Genomic DNA, 19,496 nt, shown 5'->3' on the forward strand with positions numbered 1-19,496 from the left:
CGAATGGCCATCTATACGCGTACATCGAGCCCCCGCTCCCCCGCGCATAGCTCCGCCGGCAACCTGGTGCCCCGTCCAGTTGCGCCGCCGCCGTCGCACCCCGACGGAGGTGTCTGTGACGGAACTGATAAATTAAAATTTTAATTAAACATAATGACCGTCATTTGAACACATCAGATTCATTAGCTTAACGGCTTAATTTTGCGATAATTTCTCAACCCACGTCCCGATCGAAACATCACCGATAGTCCCACGCGAAGGTGGGCGCAGATGGTACAAGCACGACATATATTTGAAAATACAACAAAATATACATGCACTTCTACCTTAAATTTAACACACTCATTTGAATACATCCATAGTTTGTAAACTTTACAATACCGAAATTTAGAGTTCGAATAGAGAAAAGGGCATACAACTACCAAAAGAATAACCTCGGAAGGTACCTAACTAAACATCTGGCTCCACAACCTCCCATCTCTCTGCATCCCGGCGGATGAACTTGACGTAGCAGGGACAGAAGTCTACGTCTGCATGTCCTGAAATAATTGTGGCAATAAACCCTGAGTATACTAATACTCAGTAAGGCTTACCCGACCAGTGGGTATATCTTAACCCACATATCTAGACATGCAAGGCTTTTGGCTGGTGGTTATTTTGCAGAAAACAACGACTAAAGTTATTCCTCACTTTCCATATTTTAGCTCAAGTTCTATATAAATTAACATAGTCTAATATTTGCATAACCAAATCTAGAGCAACATAGTGAAACAATAAATAATAATTCATATGTTCATCGACATATGTATAACTATTTTTCCATCACAACACTACGCTGCGACGCAGTGACCAAGGTGCTTATATCCGAGAGCGACTGACGGCGAATCGATTCGATTTAACCTTGCAAGGTGGACTTAACCAACACGACACGCGTATGCCCCGTTGGACCTCACGCACCAACCCTTCCCCTCCCCACCTCGAACTACAGAACCGCCCCACCTTCATATAGTCAGCCGAGCTCAACGAGAGACCACCAAAAGTAAACATATGCATCCCGTTTCTCCGCGACTACTCGACTCGCCCTAAAGGGTGGTGATAAAGTTCTGTACTTTCGAAGCGAAGCAATACTAGTCTTACTGGTTTCGACTACCTCCTACTCCCGGCATGCAGTTAATACAGTTCGAACATGATCAGCAGGACCAACAACGGCTCGGTCCTTAACCGACACAGGCGGAAGTACACTTCTCCCGCCCGGTCTCAAATACTATTCTTTCTTTCATTCCAAGACTTTCATCCATAATTAGTAACTCATATCTAGAAACATAAAACTATCCTATATCTCGCGAGGAACTAAGAATTACTCGACTTCTACCGAACCCTATCTAGCATAACATTTCTATCGCCCAATACATACTAGTACAACTCAAGGACTCCTAGGGTTCATGCAACTAGGGTTTCAAACAACTCCTAAACATAATGCATAAGTAACAAATATATATAGTAGGGTTCATGCAACTAGAGTTTCAAACAACTTCTATACATAATGCATAAGTAACAAATACACATATAGGTGTCATAGTTTAAATTAATAGAAACAACAAACGAGAATAGTCGGACTGGTTGGTAGTAGAAAACATGCATGGATCAGACATTCGCATAACATAAAATTAACGGATCTTGTCAAATTAACCACCCATCGGAAGGGCGGCAAAGTCCGGTCGCAATTAACAACCGAATTAATCTTAGACAGGCAACACGATAATTTCAATCTTCATTCTTCGTACGGAGGCAGCAGCAGCATGCAGTTGACAAATTCTCAAGGAGCTGCGATACGCCCACAAGCCAAAATGCTGCCTAGCGCATCGCCGCCTAGCCCTGCTGCAGGGTGGCGGCGTCGCCGTGGCGCTCCATGACACGGCGCATCGCCAGCGCCGCCGCCTCGCTGGCCCGCAGCGTCCCGCTCGCCATGATGGCCGCGAACTCCCTCATCACCTCCTCCTGCACCTTCCCCCTCGCGCTCCCGAGCGGGTCAGCTGTAGGAGCAGGAGCGGCAGCTTCCTTCGAAACCTTCTCTGCCGGCGCGGTCTCTTCCGGCTTGGTGGCGGCGGAGCTAGGAGTCGCAGCGGCCTTCTCGGGCTCCGGCACGGAGACGGAGGCGGGCGTGGGCACGAACTGCGTGGCCTGCGGCGCGGCGTTGTTCCGCAGCGTGGACTCGAGGTTCTGGATCATGGGCATGATGAGCGGGCCCATGGGGCTGGACATGACCTCGGCGGGGAGGTTGAGGATGTAGTCGGGGATGCCGGCGCCAACGAGGAACTGCGCGACCTCGTTGCTGAAGTTGTTGCAGTTGTGGGTGAGGAGGCGGTACGTCTCGGCCGTGTAGCGCGGCGCGATGTCGCGGAGGTAGTCCTCAAACACCTCGCGCGGGAGGTGCGTGACCCCCAGCTCCACCACCCGCAGCGGCCGCCCGTACGGCGTCGAGCCCGCCGGCGTCGACTGGATCCCGCCGCCGAAGAAGTACTCGTTCCCGTACACCACCACGCCGGTGTGCCTGTTGAATCGCGACGGAAACGGTCAGACACCGGCAGAAAGGCTCAGATCCGATTCGAGGGATGGAGGGGGGAAGCGGCGGGCTCACCAGATGGCCTCGATGGGCTTGCCGAGGAAGGAGGTGGAGAGCTGCCGCGCGAGGCCGTTGCTCAGGTCGTACACGTTGAGCGTGACCTTGTGCCCCTCCTGCCGCCATTAACGACCACCGCCATCAGATATCTATCCATGATTCCGCGTGGTACCCAGCAGCGAGTGAATCGAGCAATTGAACGGGGCTTACCTCCGCCATTAGCAGATCTCCGTGCAGACCGAAATCGGAAAACTCGCAAATCCCTCCGAGCGTCGGGGTCAACAAACGCAGCTGCACCGGACAACACGCGTGGATCTGGCGAGCCGGACGGGGCAGGCGAGGCGCTCGATAAATAAAGCAACGCGGTTAGATTAATGGAGGAAGCTTCTGGAGCCGTCTGGTTTCCAGGCGAGGCTGTTGGAGAAGGAACGGGACTGGTTCCAGCTCCCGCTCGCGGGGAAGTGGGAGGTCTGTGGGTTGGGATCTCGCGGGCCGTTGGATGAGGATCGGGCGGACCAGCGGGGCGGGCAGGGAGCTTTCGGGGAGGATTCCAAGCGTGGGAACGGAGAGGGCGGGGATCTTGGAATGGGGAGGGCTCGAATCCGACCCCGACGCGTGGTTGGCGATCGCACTGCTGGAGTTGTGCTCGTGCTTCTGGAGAAAGGATTTAGTACAATCGCGATGACGTGACACCGTTTTCAGATGGGTGCTTAGAATTGTTGTCTTTTTGTGTGCGAAAGTGCGAGACTGCGCGTCGGTCTAACTCGTGCTCGCTTCGAATGCACACGCGATGCACGCAGAATACGAACCCGTACAACCGAACAGAAGACGCGGAAGAGGAGCTTCACGCGGTAGCAGATGTGATGTGTCCGCGCATCTAGAGCGCCTTCCTTGTAAGAGTCAATTCGCAACTGCTTGATTTCCCAGATAGTACGTGTTTACAATACAATACACACCAGTGTGATCTCATGGCACCTCCAGGACGCCGAAAGTACTGGTACTGCAAATGGCTTCTACATGGGCTGAAAACAAGATCAAAACTATACACTCCTCAGAACGACGACTTCCATCTTCAACCAAAATTAGTTAGGGGAACGTGTGGTTTCAGCTTGCATGTCTGCTTCAAAGATTAAGTGTACCAAAACCATCACAACACCAAGAATTGACCTGTTTTGCTAGGCTCTAATTTTCTACCCTACCGAGTATTGTCATTCGCAAATCAAAATGGGAAATCAAATATCATTCCCATGCAGCCACAACAAACCACAATATTACTTGGCCCAAAACACCTGCAGATGTCACTAGAAAATGTCAGGTGCAGTTCCCATCAACAAGAGCAAAATGGAATGAGGGCGATGCACATACTTCAGAGATACTGTTGAAGGAGGTTAGTTGATGTATTTTTCAGTCTGCAGCTCATTCCCAGATGCACATCACCAAATACATACCTGGATTTACAGTCAGTTAAAAAGGGCGCTTCGCCCAAATTGAAAGGAAATAAAGAAAAACTGTATGCAGACCTGTATTCGCAGTGTTCCGGAAAGCCACACCGAGCCTTTCCGTAGTCCCAGCGGCAGTCTTCGTTTCTCAGTGGACCTCGGAAAGCTGTTAATACACCTCCGTTAGTGATTTGGAAAGCTGAGTCTCAAACCAGGGAGCGACTATGCTGTTTGGGGAGTTCAAATTGAAGCAAACCTTTTGTCACAAATTTTGATTTTGAATCAGGATGCATGTCATGCCACATTTCAAGCCACAGCTCACGCATTAGTACTGGCATCCTAACAATATTCCTGTGATTTGCTGTCAAAAATAAATTGTATATCAGTGTTCCTCAATGAATGTGGAAAGAAAGAAAGTTAGGGAGAATAAGGCAACACCGCACACAAAAAGAACATATGCCTGAGCATGTGTAAAATGTAAAGCAATACTGCACACAAAAAGAACATATGCCTGAGCCCCTGTAAAATGTAAATATGCCTTATATGGTAAAATGAAGAAGCACAAAACTTCCTAAGGGACTCCCTTGCAGCATTGCAATGCAGAATGACAGGTACGGGGAAAAGTGCTACAGCTATATAAAATAATAGAAAGAATACTAGATTTGCACCTTTATCGAGCTCCCAGACCGCTGTTCTCCATCCTGGAAGACTTTCCGCATCCTCATAATATGTTATGTACTTCACGTGCGGAGCCCTCGTCATGTTTGGTAGTATGTCCTGGCCATGATGGTGATCGACATTCATAATTGCTTGCAAATCAGATCCATCATGCTCTGCCTTCAAAAGGAGAAGAGGATAGTTAACGAAGGCAACTTAATGTTGTGATATACCACAAGATAAGAGTCTATAACAGTTCAATTAACCAAAGGCGAATATACAAATAGACAGGCCACAAAGTTCAACATAGTGAGTCACTCACACCAATAAGGAAGAAAATAAAATACCTGCGGAGTCCTTGTTATGTTCACTTTTGGTCCAAGCCAATTCTTGCACCATGAGAGGGAGTTGTAGGATACCTGCCATGAAACATCTATTCATTTGCTTAATTAACTGGTTTAGGTTGACATGAATTAAGAGTTTTATTTGGCAATACATACCGTTCCATCACCACTGGAATTGTTAGGCTTTCCAGAAACAGAATTACCTGATCTGGTAAGAACAAATAATGATACAAGGGTGTTGTAAGTTAAATAATTAAATATCTATGTAGATCAAAATTAGTGCCATGAATGTTGTGATAGTACAAAAATAAGAATTGTGGGTGCTATCTAGAAAATAAAAGCTACGAAAATATCATCTGAAAAAAAATACTAAATCCCTCTGTTTCAAAGGGAAAAAAAAGGAGACAAAACAACAATGTTCTTTTTGATCCCTCACTCTAGGCAAAAGTTAAATATGGAAACTTCGTGATACCAATTAGTGAGTGAATGGAAATCCTTTTTTCCTCAAGTAGCAATAGCCTGACTAAATGTTCAATTTATCTTCAGAATTAATAAATGTATAGAAGAACCATTTGGATACTCTAGATGAAACAAATTACAATTAGATATCTTGAGCAAATTTACCATGCAGAATCAGCCATTGACAGAACCATGATGGGTATGAGACTAAATGATACTAAAGATTTCTCAAAATCAAGTTACATGAAACCTGCCTTGAAATTAGGGACCCTTCAAACTCAAAAATAATATCTGTTATTATCCAGTTGTCTGGATATGGTTTGCCACTTGGTGCAAAGTAATACCCTACCTGCTTGATAAAAAAGAAAAGAGTTAAGGAATGACACTGTAATCTGAAGCGACATAAAGTGGGACAGTTTACTATGAATATATATATCGCAAGCGTACCTCAGTCTTTGAATCAATCCCGTAAATGCAAAATACATTCTTAATTGGAGGTCTTTCCCAGGGTGTGAGAGGATTCAGAACTGGATCGCCCTGATAGTACCTGATATCAAAACAGATCAAGATGAAAGGTATTAGACTCGCAGTTACCACCTAATGATTCAAATCAAGAATTTGTCTAGTTGGTACATGCCTAACCTTCACTTGCAAGACAGGGGGAAGGATGCATGCTCGCTCGGTTCGTAAAAGGAATCGATCAAGACCCCAAAAAAAAAATGTAGACTTACTTCTCAAGCTGATAAACAAGTGCCTTGCTTTGAGGGTCATAATCCTCTATTGTTTTGAACAAGGTGCCATCTGAAACTTCTCTGGCAGAAAATGACAGGAGAGTTGGCTTTCCGCACTCCATGCTTGATGTTATGTCCTCCGTTATGTCCGTAATGGATGGGTATGCCCCCATATCTGTGATGAAAAACAAGGAAAGGGGAAAAATGTTAACCTACTTAGTGCAAGTAAAATCTTAAACACCACATCAAGAAATCAAACGATTATTACAGAGAACCTCGAACTGAAGGAACCTCAATATTGACGAGATCTGTGGGCCATCCAGAGTAGTCTGAAATATATTCAGCTTCATCGCATTGTTGTCTGTAGGGAGAACCTCCCTTTCCCTCAAAAAAATGCTTCCAGTAAACATTATCAGCTTTGCAATATTTTGAGAATGGCAAAAGCCATAAAGATGAATCAAATGCATTAAACATCAATCGTGCTGTGCCCTGAAAACAATGTACAGTAATTATAAAAAATAAATAAAAATAGAGACCTTGCAACAAGAACTGTGGCAAGCTAAGTGGACATTTGTGATAATTAACTCTGAACACAATTGGACTCTTACTCTGTCTAGTGAAACATTAAGTGGAATGATGAAAGGTAACAAATAATATACTTCATGTGAACATCTAGGAGCATAATTTTATACTATGAGCTGCAGATGCAGGGAAGAAGAACAGGAAGAAAAATTGTTGCCGTAATATTAAGAGTCAGCTATAAAACCATAAAGTCAATACTATGTTGTAGAAGAAAAAATATGTTAAACCTGTGGTAGAAGAACAGGCATTTAATGATGGGGAACTAATAAATTATAACAGGGTGGATGACTGACCTCACTGACTGGAAGACCAAAAGTTGCTCCAGAAAGAGCAGCTCTAACTGCTTCAGTAGAGCCAAGAAGAGGAGCACCTAAAAACACAAAACTGGAAAGGTTGAGGACAAGTGGATAAAAATAATGTATTGTATGGTAACAACAAATTTAATATTCCATTTAACTGACATACCAACTGCAAAATATGCATGTATATGTTCGTCAAGCCACTTGATATAGTGCTTGGGAGCAATTTCTAGTTTCAACCACTCCAAAAAGTAGCGGAACACATTATTTCCCATTGAATGAGCAAATACCAAAGATGGACCTCCTCGGAGTTTCAAAGCAATTTCAAAAGTTAACCTGCATCAAAAGGAATGTATGAGGATCACATACTCCGTTCTATCCTCGTGCAACAATGAATTCCCCCGACACCATACATCTATGCTCAGCATGAGTTCTTCTCCATTGTTAAGGAAGACCATTTTTGCTTTAATAAAACTAAGACAAGATACGACAAAATAAAAACTACAAATCAAAGCTAATAGTTTAGCAAACAAAGCTAATAGTTTAGCAGTTGGTCACATAGGTTGCAAACACATGAAATGCAGTACACCTTGTACCAACAACAACTAAGTCCGAGGTTGGCTTGAGACCTTTTAAAATTGATTAGGCCAATAAAGAAAGTACGATATCATGTATTTAGATTTAGTTCAGAAGTGATCACATCAATGCTAGAAGAAGAAAAAAAATACAAGGCAACTAAAACAATATTAATGACTGTAATCTAATCATACACTTTCGAAACACCTCAAGATCTAGACACTATCAGCAGTGAGGAATTTGGTTGCTTCATAGCAAGTTGAGGCAAGTGTTACAAACTTTAATTTGTGAAAGTACAGATCTCTCTCCTCAAGCATTGATGGTGGCAGTCTCCAATCATAAGGAACAGCGATAATTGCATTAGCTTCAATGCCAAACTCTACACACCATTTGACCCATTCTTTCCATACTGAAGAGAGAGGACCTGAAACCTTGCCCAATAAAAACGTATCAGTATAAGGTGTTTTTTCCTTCACCTATTTTTTCATGAATGAATGAGATGGATAGCTTCACAATGTGCTAACAAACATGAGTACTGAATGTGGCCTTTCTAACAGGACTCTTCCTAAAATTTAAAATACAATGCCAATGTCAAAGTTAAATACAGGAAGTTGCTATTCGGAAACAGATGCACATAAATTATTTTCAAAGAAAGAAACATGTCTGCAAACTTGAAAGAATCCCATCTTCAAAAACTATCCTAAAAGGCAGGAACATCACTCTGGCTGTTCAATTTGTATAATATCGTCTGTATATGATTTAGTAAGAACAATTACAGCAGTAGATGGTTGTGCTTGCACAAATTAATTCCAGTTCTTTAGCTTACACCAGAAGCTAGGATGTGATTCAATAGTGGCCAATACTTTGGTGTACCTCCTATGGCCATTGGTTTGACGGTCTCATGTAAAAAAACAGATGCCATGTTTTCTGTTATTGTCTCAGACACCTTAGTTCAAAACTTGCAAAAAAAGATGTCAAATGAAAGATGTAAACATAAACTTCATTTTACTCAACACGGATTAGCCTGACTTATGATATAAGCTGCTTAATTGATGAGGATGTGGATGTATATGTCCAGACCAGCCAAGTTGTCGAGGCGAATTTAGGTGACTATTTCTTCTCAATTAAAAAGACACCTAATTCCTCCTAAGTTAGTTGAGTTTTTTGTTCTTTTTACGACAAAACTACAGATTATTGCATAACAGATGACTTCTATAACTTACGGCTAGAAGTTGCGAAGTCACTGCTAAGGAAAATAGATAAGGTATAAGTTTACCTGTTATATAACCAGGGTCTAACTCTGTAATTGCAGAAAGACCACTATCAGGCCTTGACTTGCACTCCGGATGGTCTGTCTGATTATAGGGTTCAAGCAGCATGCACTTAAGCCAGCAATTTACAGCAGAGAAAAGCTGCACCATATTAAACATATCAAAACCAAGTGGTTAGGATACCTATTCATAGAAGCGGAGAAATTTAGCCTTTATACACCACACAAAAAATTCTTTTAAACTTGGCAATCATCACAAAGCCTGTTAGGCTCTGACCTAGTTTGGGACAAACAGAGCATTCATGGTAGCATACAGGCATTAGAGACTAAAGAGAGTACTGAATAGTTACTAGAGAAACTGTTCGCACCTGCTCAAGTTAAGGGTTTTTTTCTGTTGGAAAAAGAGGATGAGTTCAAGCAGTTACTGTTTTTTTGTCCACACGCCCAACTTAATTAGAAAGTGTAACGGAGCAGTCTAGAGTGATCACTTGCTCGGGATTCCAGCTAACATTACAGTACAAAAGTAAAAACTACATGGAGCACAACTGAACTTCAAAGTTTCTAACATGCGGCCAGCTCTCTCGACCCTCATTACCGACCAAACTTGGCTAAGGTAACACTAATCTGGACACTAACAAAAGGATTAACAGAACCAGGGCAAAAAGTTGGCTATTACTGTGCTCCAGCAACACGAATGCACGGTCTGGGGTCGTGCCACGGCACCCACCCCCTCCACCAGCTTGTAGATAAGCTCTTCTATTCACATTTCTTTTGCCTTTACCAGCATCTTCCAGTGGTTCAGATAGGCAAGCATATTGTGGACGACTACACCAGGAGAAGTCAAAAGCCTGTCACTGAATACCCTGTTGTTCCTGGTCTTTCAAAGTGCCCAAACAAGCCCCTAGAAACCTTGCAATTGAACATTGGAAAACAATATAATGTGTGACCCTGGTTGACCACATAACTTGCCACGAGACCACTTCCTTCATAGGCTGCATAGCTGATTGAATTCTGTCTTAAATGACAATCCACAAAAAGATTTGAATCTTCAAATGTACTCTACACTTCCGCATTCCTATCATTTGTCGGTCTTTAACCCCACGGAAGGACATGAATCAATGGAGTGATTCGGTGGGATATTTGCCTGATTTTTTAAAGCACAACTACCAATATCTCTACCCTGGTTGATGACCACAGGGCTCAACAAAATGCTGAAGCCTCAACCACTAAGCCATGCCTTCTTGCCCCTAAGCTCTTCTGAAATTAATTTGCTAACACCCCAAAACTACACCTTGTCAATTGACACATTTGGGACATAGCAGATCTGGAATAGCCGATAAAACTCAACTTTTAAGGTGCAATTACCCAGCCAAGTATCCTCCCAAAATCTGGTTTGCACTCCAGTACTGACTTCCATAGCTCTCTCAACTTCAAGTATACCTCTCCAGAATTGAGAAGCAACCTAGATACTCTCTCCTCAACAGTTCACAGCATATGCTATTATCTTCCCTCTCTAATCTGTCTATCCACTTGGCCCTAAGCAAACATTCATAGCTCTGAGCCTCTGACATCCATGAAAGACAGCCTACCAAAATCTTTTGGTCTGCTCAAATCTCCCATTTCACGATATGATGCTTCAGTTCCTTGCTAGTCCCTTGCCAGAAAAATCTTGATCACCCTGTATCTAGTTGCAGGTAATTTCCCTCATAAAGGAGATAGATCCATATTATATATACAAAGGAACACTAGACAAGCATAAGTTGATTAGAATTGTTTTCCAACCTGATGACAGATGGTCACACTTCCATGTGCTCAACCTCTTCCCCAGATTTACTTGCTGGTTCTGAACCTGTGGTATCTGACAAACCAAAGGAGTTCCGAAATTGTTCGTTGGGTATTCATTTCCAGAGAAAGTAAGATGTGTTGTTGGTACAGTGCCAGTCTATCCCAACAGAAAATCGTCCCGTCTCCAAATCTATAAATAGACGATCACTAAAAAGGGAGAGCATGGAAACAAGCAATTGCCTGGGCTACTCGTCGTGGACCCGTGTATGAGTATACCTACGTCACGCGAACAGACAAATAATTCAAACCTATTAATGGAACCAGTAGAAACAGAAATACCAATCCCTGAATCACAACAGTAACTAGCACCAGCAAAGCAGAAATGAGGTATTACGAGACGGGTAGACGAGATCATGCAGCACATGGATACCGACCTTGGCGGTGTCGAGCCAGACGGAGTCGAGCGGGTTGAAGTCGAAAGGCGAGTAGGGACAGTCCAGAACCGACCACGCGCGCAGCTGCGTCGACGCGAACCCCGGGATGATTATCCCCGACAGCTTCCGGTAATCAAACACCGCGCCGCCGTCGCCTCCTTCCGCCACCACGGCCGCCAGGGCCAGCGCCGCCAGCGCCGCCGCGACGGCGAGGTCGCCGCGTGGGCGCCGCCGTCGAGGCATCACGGTCCGGTTCGTTGGCTGTTCCGGTTGGAATGGCCGGTGCGCGTCCAGCGCGTGGGTTGAAGGGGACGGCGTTTGGGCAACTTGAGGTTGGAGACCCGGAGGAGCGTCGAGGCGTGCTGGACCCGAAGGAGCGTCCAGAACCGTCCGATGCCGAACCGATGGTGTAGGTCGATCTATCTTGTCTCCTTCCCGAGGAGGATGGGTCAAAACTCCAACCGGGACAAGTCAGAGTGGGACTGCCAGTTCGGGGCCACACGGGCGAGCCACGTGTGTGTGATTCCGTTAGGGCAGTGGGCCCGACGCGCTCTTGGGCCTGGCCCAAGTATTTGTTTGCCCAGAAATTTTAGCCTTGGGCCGGAATGCACCCTTTGCCATGTAGTACTAGCACGGAATATTAGGGTTGAACCCTCTCAGAGGATTGAACCCTCTCGATTAGGGTGTTCAATCAGAGGCATTTTTTATCGGAATATTGCTCATTCCATTTTCCAGTAGAAGAAACCAACACACCTCAAGCCACGCATTACGCTACAACCACTTCATCATCGATCAGCAACACAGAGAACAATCCAACATGCTTTAATAATTTCGTCGTTGGCATGGCACCGCCGGGATCGGAGCTCCATGCCTCCTGCGATCCTATCACTTGGCGACGGCGGCGCCATGGCGGTCGTAGGGGCGGAAGCCGTGGGCCAGCGCGGCGCGCCAGGCCTTGTCGACGCCGGTGACCCTGGCGCCGCACTCGTGCGCGTCCCACTTCTCCAGCGCGTGCACGATGCCCGCCGCGCGCCACGCGCTCATCACCCTCCGCGGCAGCCAGTTCTGCGACCACGCGTGTGTGAGCGAACAAACAGGTTAATTAGCGCCCGTATGCAACCAGGCAAGCAACGCTAATGGCAAGCAACCAAAGAAATGGCGTTCACGAACGCACCTCGCAGGCATGGAGGTTCTCGAACAAGTCCGGCACCACCAGCGCGGGGGTGCTGTGGTAGACGCAGTCCTCGCGCATCGCGTTGGGAGGGAACTGTGAGTAGGGCACCAAGTGGACGCCGGCCTGGGCCTTCCTCTGCTCTTGATCCCTCAGCTTGTCACCAACAAGCCACACCTGCAGTGCCAGATCCGAGTTACTACTGTACTGGACATGCTAGGACAGGAGCTGTGATAGTAAGGGGGTGTTTAGAAACAGAGACTTCAAAAAAGTCCTAGGGACTTTTTAGTATTTAGAAGTATTAAATAAATATTAATTATAAAACTAACTGCAGAACCCTGGGACTAAACTGCGAGACGAATCTAATGAGGTATCTTAATCTATTAGCGAATGGTTACTGTAGCATCACTGTAGCAAATTATGAATTAATTAGGCTCATTAGATTTGTCTCGCGAAAAAGCACTCGGCTGTCAAAAAACATTTATAAACAGATTTTATTTAATACTATAAAATAGTAAAATTCCTTTTGATGTGATAGGGACTTCTGAAAAAAGTCCTGGAGCCAAACAAGGCCTAACTACTCCACAACCGTAGAGCAAGGTTTAAAAAAAAGATGTAGCTAGTTACCTTGCTGGTGTAACTGCTAGAAACAAGCAGGTGCTTGTGCAGCTCTGGGCGCAGCTCCTGCGTCAGGCAGTCATACAGATCCTTGTCCACCATCTGAACCTGCTTCGACCAAAAGACCGATCGATCATTAGCGTCATGCATGACAAACTATAAAACAGCGCAAATTGAAGGATCATTGTTACAGTCAGAGAGAGTGTTTCTCTGGTACCAGAATTTCCCGTTCGCAGAGAGCCGAAGCCAACACGGTGGCGACCTTGTTCGCGTCTCCCAGGAGGAGCACGTCCTTCGTGCCTGGAGGGATCATGTGGACCACGGCGGCGACGGCCAAGCTGGTCCCATCGACGATCTTGGTCTTCAGGTTAGGTTTCCTGATGACATATAGCTCTCCGTTCCGGTTCAACTCGTTCGCCTGCACAGACAAAGCTGCTGCTGCTATTAGCACCATTTCCGTCCTGTCCTTCTTCGCTCTGAAGAATAACCGTACTGATTACTATAATCTTCATTAATTTTGGCACTGCAGATTCACAGCTAGTAGCATTATTTTTTTACGGCCAGTGAAAATTCACATCGTCAGAGACTGAAACTAGTAGTACGCCAATTCAAGAGGAGGCAGAGCGGCATTGAGGATGGGTGGTTGCAAAGAGTTGAATGCACACTGCTGCTCTGGGTGGGCTACTGCTACGGCCTGCAACTTTCAGACTTTATACTAGAAACATTGAAGGCAATTAAAATGGCACGTAGGACGGAGTAGTAGGTAATCAAGAGAGGTGTGCGTGCATGGAGGACCTGATTCAGTAGACCGAGCGTTAGCACCCTGGCGCCACTTGCTTCTGCATCGGCCACGGCCTTCTCAATCAAGCGCCCGATCGAATACAAACCATCCTTCGACAAATACTGCATGGCATTGGCACCCAAAAGGAGAGGGGGAATTAAAAGACCATCCTTTTATTTTGCATTGAACTGAAAAAAAAAAACACTATCGCATTCCATTGCATACACATTGCATTCCTTTTAATAATAAGGAAAAGGCAGGCTGCATTATTATCAGTATGTATGGTGCCAATTAAGTATATACTACGGAGTAGGATCCGCCGTACCTGGGATGTGTATCTTGGGACGACCCATGTCTCGATGTTGAGGTTGTGGAGCCTGTTGGCCTCGGCCCTGAAGGTGCTCCCGAGGAGCGAGGTGAGCTTGGCCAGCGGGGCCGCCGCTCGGAGGCGCAGCCTGGTGGCGAAGGGGGCGGCGAGCGGCGCAGCGGCGAGGGAGGCGAAGCCGAGGCGGAGGTGGAGGACGGAGTCCGGCGTGGTGAGGTGCGTGAGGTGGACGACGTCGGGCGCCTCCTCCCGGCCGTGCAGCGTGCGCTCGTACAGGTCGTCGCTCGACTTGTCCAGCGTCCCGTACAGGTAGTCGTAGAGCGGCATGAAGAGGGAGTAGTTGGTGCGGAACTGCGTGTGGTGCAGAGAGTGGAACGATGGCGTGTACATGAGGTACTTGAGTGGAGGCAAGACGTCGAAGAGCATCTTGGGGACGAGCTCGAAGTTGCAGTGGCCGAGGTAGTTCATGAAGTCGATGTAGATGAGGTATCCGTTGGCCACCACGACGGAGCCGGTGCCGGTGGCCACCATGGTGAGCAGCGGGATGGCGAAGAGGGCGAAGTAGACCACCTCCTCCGCGAAGGGGTGGATGACGGAGGTGATGGGCTCCGTCACGATGGACGCGTGGTGGTGCGAGTGGTACCGGGCGTACAGGTAGTGGTGGTGCAGCGCGCGGTGGAGCCAGTAGTAGAGGAACTCCACTGGCCCCGCGTGCAGCAGCGCCGCCACCACCAGGCCCTTGGAGTTCCACCACGGCAGCCCCTGCGCCGCCGGCGCCGCCGCGTTCACCACGTAGAAGAGCAGCGCCGTCAGGAGGATCTGGTCGTCCCAGCTCCTCTCCCGGTCCACCTGCTCGAAGTCCAGGCTCTTGCTCACGATCCGGTGCTTGCTCCTCGCCGTCTGGTGGCGGGAGACGCTGATCCACACCTGGCTGTAGAGGAGGCGGAGGAGGAGCACCGGCAGCACGGCGAAGCCGAGCAGGTCCCTCCTCTGGTCATCGCTGCCGCTCGCCGTCAAGAACCTGTACGTGCTGCGCGCCGCCCATGGAGCCACCACCGCGTACTGCACAGGTACGCGCGCGTAATGTAGTTTCAGGCATTATTTAGCAGAGCAGGCATCGTCGACTACAGTTACAGCAACAAGTTTCTTTGTTCTTCTCTTGAGATTGTCATGCATGGTGACATTCATCATTCGATTTGGAGGATTTAATTTGCATGCGATGGGCAGCAGAATAACTAGAGCAAATTAAAATAAATGCACTGTACTATATATTTACCTTGTAGTTTCCAAGATCTTGCCATGGCCAGCGGCTGAGGGGGCCAGGTCTCGTGGCCATCCTCCTTGCTCTCGCTCCTCTCCCTAGCGAGTAGGAGTATAGCGAGCAGCCTCCTGCTCTTTCGATCAGAAAGCTGGCTGGATGCGAGAGGTATGTGGGATTGGCACTGGCACGGGTATGTCCATTGCTGGCTTTATATAGGCGACGAAGGAAATAAGGTGGCAAAGGACTGGGCGTACACAAACCTAGCTTTGTCCCGGGCGCGCGGATCAAGTTTATATTTCATCAAATTTGCATAGAAAGATATTGATAACATTTATAACACAAGACATGTCTAGTAATTAAGGAAATATATTTGATGATGAATCTACTAATACATTATACAGTTTAAACATATAATGGAAGTACTTGATAATTGTGCCGAATTTGGGTTAATATATATATTATTAGAAAGGGAGAACTGATAACCTGGTTAATTATACGTTGTCGTCATTCCTGGCACGTACGACCGTGGCGCGCATGCATCTTCATCGGTTAGTTTTATTTTCCCCATCCGCTCTCTGGCCCATTGTCGTTGCACGTTTAATGCATGTGCAGCACGCTTGTATCAAGACGATACGAATGGTGACGCATGGTGCACTGCCTAGGGGTTCACACTCTATACGTCTTCTCTTCATCTCCGGATGACTGGATCTCTCTGTTCGTTGCGTCCCAAATCATGCCGGACAGTGTCACGCGCGTACTAGCTCCTACCAGCTAGCGTGGGTGTCCATTGCCAAATTGGCATGGCATGGGCCGCATGGCACCATGCATGCCCCCTGTTGCCAAAAAAAATGCCTATTGGCATGGCATGGCATCTCCTTTATTGAAAAAAAGGTCTAATTTACTCCCATTAACTATAGTCAAAGTCTGAATAACTCTTTAATTATAACTTGGTTCAATAATTTATCCTCTAAACTATGTTATTTAGTTTATTTTACCCCATAACATTATTTCTCTTTTTTGTTTCTCCATACACAAGTTAAATTTTAATTTCAAATTTTACAGGGTAGTAGTGTACATCACAATGCATATTTAGGAAAAAAATTATAATTTTTCTCCAATAGTTTTCATATAATTTTGAACTCCAAAGATGAATTTATTATTAAATATCCTAAGCTATCAAAATATAGTGACAAAAATTATAATTTATTTTTCTACCATGTATTATGGTGTGTACTATTGTGTTATAAAATTTCAACTTAAAACTCCACATATACATAAAGAAATGAAAAAGACAAATTACATTAGGGGTTAATTTGAATCAAATGATATAGTTTAGGGAGTAAAATGAACTAAGTTATAGTTCAAGCGGTTATCCAGACTTTAGCTATAGTTGAGAGTAATAATTTAGATTTTTTCAAAAAAAAAGAGACAAGACTTGCAGTGCATGCGAGCACATCGTGACAGACAGCGACGACACTCCAGTAGGACATGCAAGCAGCTAAGCTAGCAAAGCAAGTGCAGATGGTCCGACGTGGCACGTGGGCCCTACATGCTTGGAGATGGTCCGACGTGACCCACGCCCACACGACCTCTGTCATCATCGGATGGCTCGATCTTTGGTATACCACGTGGGGCCATGTGCGAATAGCAGTAGTCCGCCCATCTCGGCCTATTATTGGATTTCGCTCATTTCATAGTTTGCACCGAATGAATATTTTCCATAATGAGGTGATATAAATATATTTACATATAATTATAATAATACGTCTTTTGTATGGCAGCATGGGTCTACGTACAGTTCCTCATATGATCGAACGAGCTAGGAATAATTGTAGCTACATTGGCACATGCATGGACGTACTAAGGTCCGGTTTAGTTCTCAAAAATTTTTCTACAATACCCGTCACATCGAATCGTTAGACACATGCATAAAGTATTAAATGTCATTGGAAAAAATAACTAACTACACAGTCTAACTGATTAGCACGAGATGGATCTTTTAAGCCTAATTAGTCCATGATTGGACATTATTTGTCAAATAACAACGAAATATGCTACAGTATCAAAATACATACCTTTTCGTGAACTAAACACAGCCTTGGTATAGTTGGCAGCTGTAGAATTCAAAACCAGATACTCACTCCGTTCCAAATTATAAGACATCCCAAAAATCTTGGAGAGTTAAAGCAATTTCAAATTTGATCAAGATTATAGAGAGAAATATAAAGAATCTAACCGTACCTAGTTTATATATTAAATATCATTTAACAGTACTTAGTTTATATATTAAATATCATTATTCTATTATATAAATTTAGTCAAATATAAAATTTTTGACTCTCTAAGATTATTAAAATGTCTTACAATTTGGAACTGATGGAGTACCAGATAATGACTCGGTATAGTAGTGGCAGCTGCATGTTACTACTACTACTCGCTGCCAGTGTTTGACCAATGCATGCACACGCGGTGTAGATCTACTAGTGATATAGGTTGAAATGATTTATGGGGTGGGTTTTGATGTTGAATGTGTTTGGATTGGTCTAAATGGGTTTTATTTAGATATGGTAAAGTTGGGTACATAAGTATATAGTAATAATTTTGGGTGCATTTGACATGACGCGAACTGCACCAATAGCAGGCTAAGCCCCTTGGTGTACGTACGCGCTCGAGATCGTGTCCAAAACGATGTCGATGCTGGAGGGGAATGGGAGGGAGAAGCATGCAGCAGTAAGGCTGGATAACGAGCCAGCAGCTTGGCTTGTTACAGCTCGACTCGTTATAGCTCGGTTTGTTAGCATATTGGCTCGGTTCGGCTCGTTATACAAACTAGCCTGCAGACCAGTTCGGCTCGGCTCGTTAAAAAGCTCGAGCCAGCTCGTTTGGCTCGCGAGCCAAATCATAAAAACACATATAGAGAAATTATAAAAGCAAGTGAGCAACAAGCACAAAATACTTATAATTTTAACACTAGAGAACATAAATACATCCATCAATTGATCTACAATTCCACAATTACACATAACGGTAAGTCCACAATTTCAGAATTGGACTGAAATGAGCTATCAAGGGATGTTAACTTGGCTTATTATGGCTCGCGAGCAGCTCGCGAGCCAGCTCTGACTTGTTATAAAACGAGCTGGTTTATTATAAAACGAGTCGAGCTCGAACCGAACCATTAACGAACGAGTCGAGCGAATTACCGAGCTACGAGTTTTTCGTCCAGCCCTATGCAGCAGGGCATTCACCAGAGCTTTTGGGGGCGTGTGCATGCATGCAGACAGCAGGCCCCTGCTAGTGCTAGCTATAGACAGAGGCGTTGCCTGCTTCAGACCTGATTTCTGCTCGGGCCATTACTCCTTACCCGTTTCCCCATCTGTATTCGGAACTTATATAGCATTGTTTCCGACCTCCAATATCATAGTAGCAGTAATGGCGCCCGCGGCCGCCGCTAGATATTTCAGTATAACGGTAGGTGTTGCATTGCATGCGTGCACGGACGGGAGCTGAGGGATCACTGGTATACATCTCACAAGCTGTTCTTTCTCGACCTTGCTTTGGCCAAAAGAACGCATCTGAATTCTGAAATACTAATAGTATCCGATCGCTATATGGATCGCCATTCAGCGGTAGGGGCGGGCCCAAGATTTAGAATTTGGGTATTCAACATTTTCAAAGGGTAAAAAAAAATTTAACCGCCAATGTGCGTTGCGCAGTTTCCAAAGCCGCAGGCCGCTCGCGTCTAACACAGGCAGTCGTTGCCTGCCGTACCGTTAGAGTTTGCTGCCGTTGATCGGAAGCGGAAAAAACACGGCTACGTGGGAAGGAGAATTGGAATCGGGATGGATAGAGAGCTAGGACCTGTAGTCGGTGGCAGTTGGGAGTCGCGGTTGGACTTAGAGGAGGAGAAGTAGGCCATTTGAGCCCAAGAAGCAACATGAGATTGGAAAGTCTATTTTGTGATATTAGATCATCTCCAAGATACACCCTAAATACTATTCTAATTACGAATTTAGTATTTTTAGTGGAAAATCTCACTCCAAAAGTTCTCTAAAACCAATCCCTCAAGGTATCAACATCTATCCTAAATCATTTTTCTCCGTTCTCAGATCTGAAAATAAAAATCCACATATCCTATCCCAAA

General features: G+C 45.4%; 3 protein-coding genes across 4 annotated transcripts; all 3 read right to left on the reverse strand.

Annotated features, from left to right (window-relative positions):
- Nucleotides 1-1,619: 1,619 nt before the first annotated feature.
- On the reverse strand, nucleotides 1,620-3,086 carry LOC120646084 (desumoylating isopeptidase 1-like). The gene is made up of 3 exons (XM_039922804.1): nucleotides 2,831-3,086; nucleotides 2,639-2,736; nucleotides 1,620-2,551 (listed from the first exon to the last, which is right to left on the reverse strand). Exons 1-3 carry the CDS (start codon nucleotides 2,837-2,839, stop codon nucleotides 1,870-1,872), a joined length of 789 nt encoding a protein of 262 aa, XP_039778738.1. The 5' UTR covers nucleotides 2,840-3,086; the 3' UTR covers nucleotides 1,620-1,869.
- A 425-nt stretch (nucleotides 3,087-3,511) lies between these two features.
- On the reverse strand, nucleotides 3,512-11,490 carry LOC120646067 (phospholipid--sterol O-acyltransferase-like). 2 transcript variants are annotated; one of them, XR_005664267.1, is made up of 16 exons: nucleotides 11,197-11,490; nucleotides 8,984-9,119; nucleotides 7,987-8,131; nucleotides 7,298-7,467; nucleotides 7,126-7,202; nucleotides 6,526-6,739; nucleotides 6,251-6,425; nucleotides 5,967-6,066; nucleotides 5,774-5,868; nucleotides 5,217-5,268; nucleotides 5,064-5,135; nucleotides 4,728-4,892; nucleotides 4,316-4,420; nucleotides 4,141-4,225; nucleotides 3,986-4,068; nucleotides 3,512-3,909 (listed from the first exon to the last, which is right to left on the reverse strand). XR_005664267.1 is itself a non-coding variant. In XM_039922777.1 (16 exons), exons 1-15 carry the CDS (start codon nucleotides 11,437-11,439, stop codon nucleotides 3,987-3,989), a joined length of 1,920 nt encoding a protein of 639 aa, XP_039778711.1. In that variant the 5' UTR covers nucleotides 11,440-11,485; the 3' UTR covers nucleotides 3,512-3,909; nucleotide 3,986. The 2 variants fall into 2 exon arrangements, 1 of the variants encoding a protein (XP_039778711.1); XM_039922777.1 differs by having other exon boundaries at nucleotides 4,728-4,896; nucleotides 11,197-11,485.
- A 384-nt stretch (nucleotides 11,491-11,874) lies between these two features.
- Nucleotides 11,875-15,602, reverse strand: LOC120646073 (very-long-chain aldehyde decarbonylase GL1-6-like). Its single transcript, XM_039922795.1, has 7 exons — nucleotides 15,368-15,602; nucleotides 14,092-15,153; nucleotides 13,781-13,888; nucleotides 13,203-13,403; nucleotides 12,995-13,093; nucleotides 12,371-12,544; nucleotides 11,875-12,261 (listed from the first exon to the last, which is right to left on the reverse strand). Exons 1-7 carry the CDS (start codon nucleotides 15,425-15,427, stop codon nucleotides 12,082-12,084), a joined length of 1,884 nt encoding a protein of 627 aa, XP_039778729.1. The 5' UTR covers nucleotides 15,428-15,602; the 3' UTR covers nucleotides 11,875-12,081.
- Nucleotides 15,603-19,496: the final 3,894 nt, after the last annotated feature.

The sequence above is a fragment of the Panicum virgatum genome, chromosome 1K (genome assembly GCF_016808335.1).
Source record: "Panicum virgatum strain AP13 chromosome 1K, P.virgatum_v5, whole genome shotgun sequence".
NCBI lineage: Eukaryota > Viridiplantae > Streptophyta > Magnoliopsida > Poales > Poaceae > Panicum > Panicum virgatum.